The following is an 11,105-nucleotide window of genomic DNA, read 5'->3' as shown; positions in this document are numbered from 1 at the left end:
ATTACGTCATGTTTTGTAAAGCTATTATATATTCTACGTTTGCAGTTCACTAACATTATCGAAAACAGACTGTTTCGAATCAGGTTCATTCTTATCTGGTTTAGTCTCGTTAAAAATATTACAGTCATCGTCGAGAGTTATGGATGGTGTCTCGTTGATTGCAGGTGCGGGTATGTATTTACGTTCGATGATATTTTTTTTAATAGCGTCCTCAATCTCGATTACGTTATCCATATTATGATCATCGTAATTTGTTGTCGATGCTGTGGAAGATTGTGCTTGCACAAATCTATGTTCATTTTTCTCAAAAGTCAGAATTTTAGGTGCATTTATATCTTCCATGATTTTCTTGGTCATAATCACCTTCTCGTCTCTCTCGTTCTGTTGAGCGGGTTGCGAATTTCTTTTCGCCAGTATGATCCGAGATGTTACTGTTCTGCGACCGCGTCTGCAGTATCAACTGATTTAAGTTTTGCACAGGCAAATTCGGACATATAACGGCCTGCGTAGAAGTAGCCCCTAGTTTATTTGGCATCTGTTGCAACTTGTCTTGTTTATTGCTGATTAAAACTACCTTGGTAGTATTGTTCAATTTTGGTCTCTCTTGAGACTCCTTAGCCAGCGTCGCTTGTGTTACCACTGGTATCTTGTTTATATTGCTCAGATTGTCGTCGTCTTTGGCGAATATTATTGGTATATCCAATATATTTCCTAGATCATCGTCTATATCGTTTGCAATGTTTCTCTTCTGAATGCTTTGGGACTTTCCTTTCTGAAGTTTCTGCAAGTTGGTGGTGTTGACTGTAATCTTCGGCATTGTCTTCATCGATTTTTGTGAGATTTTCAACTTGTTGGATAGTGGCAGAAAACCAGAATTTTGACTATTAAACGGGACTATCATCGACGAAGGCGCGCTTCTGTTGTGAAGAGAATTCTCGACAATGACTATGTTACCACACGATGTATTATGCGAATTATCAATACTATTGGACACTGGTCCTTGTCGTGGTAAGTGCGCCGACTTGGATACGTCCAATAAATGGGAATCACTGCTCACTCCCATCTCTTCGATCACTATAAAATATATATGTATATTTGGTTTAGATCTTAAAAAGATATTCGTAAAATTATCACATATTATTAACATGCAACAACATCCCGAACACATTTCCAAGACGCTATACCAACATTCGATGTTATTCTTTACATGATTATAAAATAATTTTTTAAATATTTAATTCTTTAAATATTTTATTTTTGATAATTAATTTTCCAAACATTTCTAATATTTAACTTTATATTTAACAAATTAACGTTACATATGAAAATGATGTACTGTTCTATTTGATAAGTCAGTGAGAAAATATCAAATATTAACATTAAAATGGATAAACAGAAATTTATATTAACAAAATTATTTTATTCTGACGAAAAATGTTAAATAATTTCCAATTATACTTAATGCCACAATCTACTATAATAATAAGTACTTATCGCTGCCCACACACAAAATATCCGATATAAGTAATGGTATATTAATTAAATTCCCCATAACCGATTATTGAAAACTACTCAGATTTGTTACATTTTACTCAAAATGGACGGGATTAAGGTTGGGAAGTAAACAAATTCGAATTATGTTACAAAAAAATATTTATTGAATACAAAATAAAAGGCATTCTAGTGTACAACAATATTCCTTTTTAATATATTTAAAAATATTTGACAATCCTTTACTGTCACGTTTATTCTAGTTGTTAATATCATTTATAGGAAATAATATAATATTACCTATACCTAAATGTATCCACTATATACAATCACATTGCCAATTGAGAGATATATTGAAAATCCCCTCAAATATTTACATGTATTTGAAATATTTTACAAATACATGTAATTAAATAAGTGAAAACTATGTTGTTAAATAATAAAACTATGTTGTTAAATAATTCGAACTACTTTAACTACACAGTTAGAGAAAATATATGTACAAGAAAGTAAGAGCTTGCAAAGTAAAATAAGTTCAGCATCAAATTAATATTAAGCAGCTCTAGAGAGAAGAGAGGATTTTAGCTTTGCACAAAGAAAATTCATAAAAATTGTGAATCAAATAAATTAATACGCATAAATATTATACGTATAAACATAAGTTTAGGAATTGTTACGTAATATATCTTTTAATAAAAAAAAAATATATATATATATGCGTCTTCCAAAAGTGTATTTTTTAAAAACACAACTAATATGATTTTTCATTTATTACAGTATATATATGTATATATACACACGTAATATTATATTTTAATGGAAAAAAGTTATTATAGCAAAATATAATTGTATATGTACATGAGGTTCCATATGCGATTTCAAATATACATAGTATATTTATTTATAAAATTTATCTGAAAGTTACATACTTATTATAAAAATAATCACATAAAATAGTAAATTGTAGATTATATATAATTTAATATTTAAAAATTTTAGTCAATGAAGTTATTACTGTTTCAAATACTTTAGTTTGTAAATTTTGTTGGTATAAGATTGCGAGAAAAAATTTTTAGAATTTATGTTCCCTTTGACACAATCTGTTATTTTGAAAATTATGAGGTAATTTGTGCCATTATGTAGTGCAAAAGTTTAATAGAAAAATATTTGTTTGCATATGCATGTATTATGTACATGTATTAACTTTTATTAGAACATCAAGGAGGAATGAAAATGTAAATTTATTGACTACACATACATACGATTAAATCAATACTGTAAAAATTTAAATGTTTGTAATGTTTAAATGTTATTGTAATATTTATTTATGCTAAAACAACTAGTTTAATAATTGAATTAATTTATATGATTTATAAAAATAAATTGAAATATGATATCGAAATTAATGTTATTACCATAAACACACGTCAATTATTTTCACTTTAATTTCAAGTTGAATAACGTCTAATTTTGTAATATCCAATTTGCTAAATATGAAAATCCTAAGTACGTTCACACAAAACAAAAATTATAACATCTGTCATTTAATTAACAGACTATTAAAAATTGTATATAGAGCCTACATGTATATATTTATTTATAACTACGTTTCAGGTAAATTATTTAATAGTGGATTAGATAATAATAATCTACCTTTTGAAGGGGACGATGTGGACGATGTTATGGTATTCGTTGATGAATTGGTAGTCGTTAGTAAGATACTAGAAGCCGACGATGTACGGGCGGCGGATGCCCCGCTCGTGATTGCAAGAGGGTTCTTTCCGCTTTGCAAAAGATTCGATAATGTGCCACTTGTTGCCATAAGCTTACTATTTCCTGCTATTTAATTGAAGAAAAAAAAACATAAGTAATATGATATTTAGGTTACTCTTCTCTATTGATAATTTCACCGTAAATTAATTATACATTTATCTTACCTGCAGAAGCTGTATTTACTCTAACTTGATTTCCCGTGGTAAAAACATTTACTAATTTCGCGTCTCCACTTTTGTCAGGTGCACTGACTTGTCTATAATTATTCGAGACCATATTCGAATAAGACTTATTAGAAGATACTATCGTTTTCATCTTCGAAATATTCTGGAGGGGGTTTGAAATAATCTTCGGCACTTTAACGGCTGCGGCTGAGGATTTAGACGCGTTAGATGTTTTAGAAGAAATGGTCGTGGCTTGATTCACTGTAGTGGGTGCTAAACGTATCGGCCCTACTGGCGCCAGACTCGCTAGTGTGCCGATATTGAGCGTTATGCCATTTTCCGAATTTGCGTTTGTCTGCAATAATGTATGTGTGAATAATTATAATTATTGATGGTAATATATATATATATATATCTTATTTAATTCTTTGTGTTGCACAAATTTTTCTATTGTACGTTTTGCTGAATTTTAATATGGTATATAAGAAAGATATCCTTTGCGGAAGACAATATATCACTATGCAACAAAGAGTTAAATATATATATATATATATCAACTATTACAGTATATTATGTCATTATATGTATCACATATTGCGTGATAATTACCTGTGCAGGAAGCTTAGAATTCTTCAGTTCTGAGAGTTGATTTCTCTGATTGTTCGTAGGTCGTTTTCGTTTCACGGTGGAAGTATGATTTGTATGCTGTCCACTTACTTGCACCAAGTTGGCCTGAGTACTGAATGTACCGGTTTTGGAAGCCGAGCTCGATGCCACGTTCGTTCCAACCGATAGTGCTGAAGACACTGGCGTGCTTGGCCGGGATTTTTTTACGATCGGCGAGTTGGGTTCGCTCTCCACAGAACTGCTAGTCGAATTTCTTCGTTTGTGAGAATCCTTTTTGCTCTTATTATCACAGTTTGTCGCTATTGCTGGTCGCAGTGGTAACGGATGTGGTTGCAAAAGGATGCTACCAATGAAATCTCCAATCTCATCTAACACACATCGGTCCACCATGCTCTGTGTGATGCCTTCGAGTATTTTTTTGGACGTGGATATTCTGAGATAATCGTCGGCCGTACCCACGACTACCAGACTCGTTTCGACCAGCATCTTTTCACGGAGATCCTCCAAATCGTCCGGTCTAACGAGAGTGGCGTTTTGTCCAATGATAAACATGACAGGACAGCGAATGTCCATTAACACATCGTCAGGCGTACCTCGTTTTCCCTCGACCGTTGTGAAAGGAAATCCAATGCAGATAACAGCAGTTATGTGTTCCATTTGGGCCACCTACATCGGAAAACAAACAAAAATCAATAATAAGTAAAAACGATTGAGAAATGTTCAATACAATTAAGTGAAGGACATATTCGATCAAAGCAGGTATTGGTGTCTAATATTTTTGCGTTCATTAGATGAGTCGCCAACATCCGGTTCGATTAAATATGACCTTTTTCGCTTGTGCTGAATAAAAATCAATAATGAGAAAAAAATTAACGCAACATATGTAAAATATTACCTGACAAGCAAGCGCTGCACCAGTATTGAAACCTACGAGTACGATTGGCCTACCAGGACAGTCACTTCTTACATCATGTATCTTAGCTCTTGTAGCTTGAACCAATTGATCCATGCATACCATCATAGTCATTCTGTTTACTGCCAAACCCATATGGGTATGGACAGTAGCCACCATGCCTAACGATCCCAACTGCGTAATCCATTTGTGTTGACGAGAGGAAATAGCCGACGTTATGCCAGAAGGTACTATTATTAAGATCGGATTTCCAGGCAATTTCTTCTGCAATTAATCATGTTAATATATTGTCGCTTTACATTATTTTATCAAAATGATATGCATTGATGATTAAGTTATCATTTACAAATTATTATCATATTTACAAGTCTATTTCCGTTCAAATTTTGTGCGATCGGATCCCAAGATCGTTTTAAGAGCGATCCAAGCGTTTCCCATGTTATGGAACCTCCTTTAGAGTTAATATTTGGTTGCACGGCGATCATTTTATCAATTAGCTGAGGAATCTTTAATCTCAAGGCTTGTAAAATATCGAGATAAATGGCTAAATATTCTTGAGGAAGATGCTCAAATAGCAAATTATGCAGCCATTGAGCCAGTCTCCAGTCCCATCCAGTTGATCCAGCTAACGTTTCCCGAAATCTTCTTGCCGCAATATCCACTGATGTCCTTCGAAAGATTGGTTCCATTGCGTTATTAGCCTTGGCTAATCTTGCAAGTCTCTCCGAGCTTAATATCCGTGTTACTTTGGTAAATATCCGATTCTGGGTGGGAGACCATAGAGTTTTCTCTATTTTATCCTCCCAATCCTCTTCTTCCTCCTTAGGTCGCGCAAAATTCGCTAAACGTTCAAATTCATCCATCATATATCGAACTCGACTTAAGTCAAAAGGCAATGGCAATGGTTCACTGCCAATATTTTCCACATCGATTTCTTCATCCTTTCTGTGCTTATCACTAAGATATAAAAAGTAATATAGTAGATCAATTGTTATATCCATCTTGTATCCTCTCATATTTAAGTAAAAATCAAATTGAGTGTCAGATGTCATAAGATCTGTTCTTTTTAGCTGAATTTCTTGCACAGTTTATCTTTCCTCCTTTTCTTTCTGCATTAAAAAAAAAAGGAAAAAGATAAATTGTGCAAGTTCAGCTAAAAACAACAGGTTTATTATCTCACCTTGCAACGTTTTTTGAGAAAAACAGCTTTTTTACAGGCTTTACATAAGCGTTTTCAGGCTTCCAATTCCAAGGTCGAGCATAACAATGATCTTTGAATATCACATCACTGTCCATCTCATAATTTCCAGCTAGTTGATGTAAATATGCCGTTAATTTGTTTGAAATATCATCATATGTGTCAGTAGTTGGACTTGGTAGTCCAGAACTGCTCACAGAGGTAGATGGTGCCGTAGGCATAGACATTAACATTGTGCTTATTTTTTTAAACTAAATCGATAATTGGTAGAAGATAAATATTTGCGTATTCAATATCTCTAAGTTCCTCTTTTAAATATTATATTATATATAATTATTATAATATAATTATATTTCATATAAAACAATTTTCCTCTTTCTCTTCTTTCTCGTTTTTGATAGAACTGTTCCTGAAACAGATATCTATCAATTATATTTCCTATATTAACAAAGTGCCAGAAGCTTACTATTATTGTATTTATACCATAGGTATTTATTACTATAATTTAATATCCTTCTGCGATATAAATAATTAGATTTTTTTACACGTGAGAGAAAAAATTCAAGAACTAACCTGTACTCCCTTTTTTACGTCAAACACTTAATTGTTCATTAAATCAATATCGTCCCTTTTTTACATCGAACGTTTAATCGTTCATTAAATCAGTACTATTTTCATCTATTGTGTACTACATTCATTAGAATCTGTACACACGATACTATGGCTATTTGTTTCACTTCCACGTTCAGAGAGAGAGAGAGAGGACATTCTCAAAGATGCTAAATCGCGATTAACATGTTTATCATCGCTCACGCACGATTACGTGTATGTACATACATGGTCACACGTAAATTCGATGACGAAATTAATTATGGTAATATTCACCAATAATTGTGGAAATAAGCTCGCAACGCATGGTCACGAGCTTACGCGAGGAAATGGAATGCTTCCATTTCCGCAATTCGCAAATCGAACAATAGGTCTGTTCGCGTTGCATGAAATCCCCAAATATTTTTGCACTTAAAATGAGATAGATATATATTTGGCCTTGAAAAGAGAGAAAGCGAAGATGCCGAGTGCCAAAAGTGCAAGCAACGCGATAGCCTAATGTCTTGCGTGTGTGAGTATACATGTACGTATATATACAGTGTTCCGTTTAAACATATAATAAAAGAAAAATTTATGACATGTAAGCACTAGTTTTAAAGGCAAAAAATGGACGGTAGTGTAAAGAGCAATTATGAAATTTATTTTTAAAATTTTTGTGAAAAAATACATGTCGCTAATAAATTGTGATAAATTCAGGATATTACAATTGGTGCGTTCGGGGAGACGCTAATAGCGCTATTCCGTCATTCTATCTTCGTTGTTTATTAGACGTAAAACAAGGATAGAATGACACAATAGCGCTAAAGCGTCTTCCTGAACGCACCTAATGGGTGTATTCAGTACTATAACCGCTCACTGAGCTCTTGCATCTGATTGGCATATTCCGTTAGAACTAAAAATATAGACCAAACAGATTCAAGAGCTCACTGAGCGCTCAGTGTCGTAGTACTGAATGCACCCAATAATTCTTTTTATTAAGCATCTAAGCGGAACACCCTGTATATGTCGCAACATAACCTGTTTTTATTTACACTTCTTGCACTTTCTGCACTTGTCTACAATGAAATAAATATATGAATATATTTAAGCGTTAGAAAAAAAAAGAATAAAATATCTCAAGTAAAAAGTGCAAATAAAATATCTATATCTGCAATTTTTTTAATTTTAGAAAAACAAACTTCGATAGAATGTAAAAAACAAATATGAAATTTACAACGAGTGCGATTCTACAATCGAGATATCGATTATGTTCGACTTTCCGTATCGACGTTTTATGTACCGGGTGTGTGCCATATTGAAGAACTGACTGTACTTCGATCGGTGTCGAAGCGGGCCGACACGGTTTATTGCACAATGAATTGTTTAAGTTTAATGTTGACGATTTTTATACTTTCTTTACACGGAAAAAGTTGGTGCGATCTATCCTTCATTTAAATGAGTGACTGAGATGACTAACATACGCGGACTTCAATTCTCGTTCGGGTTCTTGTTTGACGTTTTACTTCGTGTCTTTCTGGCAGTGCTATTCGTGTAAGTTGACATTTTATGAGAGAGCGTGCAGTTAAACAATCAATAATAATGTTGCAGTTAATAATATGTTATTAAACTCAATATTAAATTATTAACAATTAGCATTAATTATGGTCAACACTCTATAATAACATTTAGTAATTAATGTTTGTAATAATAATTAACATTAGATATTGGAACTTTACCCATATAATATTTTTATTTCAAAAACGAGTTTTATGGATTTTATTAATAACTTTTACTATAATTTTTAAGAAATAATAATTGTTTTTTTTAAGAGTCATAATATGAATTTTACATTTACTTTTTATATTATTTTATTACTATGTCTGAGGAATAATTCTCTATTTTTTCTAATTAGTGTTAATTAATAATAATTAAGAATGATCAGAAATTGTTTATATTACACTTTTATACAAATTTTATGATACTCTATTTTATATATTCTTATTGATGAATGTATTGATATAATTTTTAATAAATAACTGATTTTTTTTTAAATAATGAAATATAAATTGTATGTAATATAAACTATTTGTAATACTGCTTATTATTATGCATGAAGAACAATTGTATGTCTTTTTGTTGTCATAAATGTGATTGTTATTCATTTAGTACAATGTTAAATTTGATGGTTTTCAGGGAGCTAGAAAAAGCAGAACCATTTACACGAATAATTCACGAAGACGAGCTGTGGTTATACAGAAATCCAAGAACAGACTCATTTGTTCCAACTACAGTATTATGGGTAGATATTGTGTCTTTTCCTTATATGTATACAGCTTTTTAAATATATATATATATATATATATACACAGTGAGAGCAAAAAGTATTCGTACAAGGAAATTTTTTATAAAAAAAGTCTTATTTATAGAAAATAAACATTAATTATCAATTTCATACAATGAATACATTCTATTCTAACATAAACAAATGAGCTTCACATGTATTCCTGATTTTAGAAGCTAAATTTCACGACTGTACGAATACTTTTTAAGCATCCAAACAATACAATTTTTAATTTTTGCTTATTTTTCAGATAATATATTTTCCATAATTAATACACATCTTTTTGGTATATATAATTTTAAGAAACAGTCTATTTTATTCTTTATGAATAAATTGTTAATTACCCAACAAGAAATGATCCTCAATTAAACGTCGAATCGACGTCAAATTGGTGTTGAAATCATCGTATCGATATCGATTCATCAGTTTGATGACTCGTTTCTTGCTGGATAATATTTACTTTTTAAAAATAAAATTTTTTTTAAAAATATTTTCTCTGTGTATGAATACTTTTTGCACTCACTGTATATATATTTAGGAAGATTTTAATAAATATAATTAACAATAAAGTGAGAAGAAATTTTAATAAGCGAATGTTATATCTTGCAACTAATTTATATTGAATATTTTTTCAGCCTCTTGTATTTATGATGCCGATCGTTGTTATTTGCTTCTTTTTCATAATGCACAGAGATAAAGTTGATTTTCAGCAGTCAGTATTATCTGTAACGTTAGCCCTAGGATTTAATGGTCTTATTACAGACATTTTAAAACTTATAGTAGGTATGTTATTATCGAAAAATTTATACATAACAGATGCATTAAAGCAATAAAAAATATTTGCAGTTTTAATAGTATTATCATATATATAATAAATGATGTTATATCGTTTTTTGCCATCATACTCATCATATTTTTAGGTCGCCCAAGGCCAGATTTCTTCTGGCGATGTTATCCGGATGGACAAATGAATTCGGGATTTAAATGCACTGGAGATCCAGTTATTATTAGAGACGGAAAGAAGTCATTCCCAAGCGGACATTCCTCGTGTATGTCAATGTTATAACATTAGCAAATATAGATATTTCTTACATGTGGATAAGTCTATATTTTCATATATCTCTATAATTTTACTTGGATAAATGTATTACTTTTTATTTGATACACTGAAAAAAATTGTTTATTTGACTAAATTAATTTAGCTGCCTTTATTTCTTTCGTTGGAAAATGTATGTATTTAAGTAAAACGTAACACATGTATAACTTAAATACATAGATTCTTCATCGAAAAAAATAAAGACGAAATAAACTATTTTAGTCAAATGAACAATTTTTTTCCATGTAAAGAACATATAAAAATAAAATAATATATAATTCTAATTATTTGTATAACTTATTTATAAAATATATACTATTACTTATAGAAGTAATTTTTGCAGTTGCGTTCGCCAGTTTCGGCTTCATCGCCTTGTATTTAGCTGGAAAATTACATACGTTCAGCCTGGCAGGAAAAGGACAATCGTGGAAACTGTGCATGTTCCTTTTGCCACTTTGCATCGCTCTTACTATCGCATTAAGTAGAACGTGCGACTATCACCATCACTGGCAAGGTAATTTGAAAAATCTTATTGTTAAAGTAATATGATTCCATTACAATTTTACATTATAATGACACAGAATTCGTTTCAGACGTGGTGATAGGATCAGTAATAGGCTACTGCTTAACATACGTCTGCTACAGACATTATTATCCTCCATTAGATTCAGCATATTGCGATAAACCGTACGTCGCGCTTACATTACAAGCTCAGTCAGACACTGTCAGATCTAATAAGAACGAACAAATTAAGTGGATATAAAGATATCAGGATTATTACTGCGCCATATATATTTTCAACAGTACTTAACACTTTTGTTAAAATCTTGGGGATTTGTATATTTTGTGTATCAGTATATACATCTAAAAATAAATATATCTGTACAGAGTCGAATTCGGATATATTAGAATTT

General features: G+C 31.3%; 2 protein-coding genes across 2 annotated transcripts; one reads left to right on the top strand and one right to left on the bottom strand.

Annotated features, from left to right (window-relative positions):
- Window positions 1-33: 33 nt before the first annotated feature.
- Rcd1 (Reduction in Cnn dots 1) lies at window positions 34-6,411 on the bottom strand. Its single transcript, XM_018460763.1, has 8 exons — window positions 6,149-6,411; window positions 5,334-5,925; window positions 4,951-5,232; window positions 4,038-4,721; window positions 3,429-3,783; window positions 3,145-3,330; window positions 364-1,074; window positions 34-263 (listed from the first exon to the last, which is right to left on the bottom strand). The coding sequence occupies exons 1-8, from the start codon at window positions 6,397-6,399 to the stop codon at window positions 34-36; spliced, it is 3,291 nt and encodes a 1,096-aa protein (XP_018316265.1). The 5' UTR covers window positions 6,400-6,411.
- Window positions 6,412-8,067: 1,656 nt separating this feature from the next.
- LOC108730919 (phospholipid phosphatase 5) lies at window positions 8,068-10,989 on the top strand. Its single transcript, XM_018460886.1, has 6 exons — window positions 8,068-8,305; window positions 8,948-9,053; window positions 9,731-9,878; window positions 10,016-10,144; window positions 10,535-10,705; window positions 10,785-10,989. The coding sequence occupies exons 1-6, from the start codon at window positions 8,223-8,225 to the stop codon at window positions 10,952-10,954; spliced, it is 807 nt and encodes a 268-aa protein (XP_018316388.1). The 5' UTR covers window positions 8,068-8,222; the 3' UTR covers window positions 10,955-10,989.
- The last annotated feature ends 116 nt before the right edge of the window (window positions 10,990-11,105 follow it).

The sequence above is a fragment of the Mycetomoellerius zeteki genome, unplaced genomic scaffold, assembly GCF_001594055.1.
Source record: "Mycetomoellerius zeteki isolate Tzet28-1 unplaced genomic scaffold, Tzet1.0 scaffold98, whole genome shotgun sequence".
In the NCBI taxonomy this organism is placed as follows: Eukaryota; Metazoa; Arthropoda; class Insecta; order Hymenoptera; family Formicidae; genus Mycetomoellerius; species Mycetomoellerius zeteki.
The sequence above is the reverse complement of the archived record's forward strand: the minus strand, read 5'-3'. Positions and strand labels throughout refer to the sequence as shown.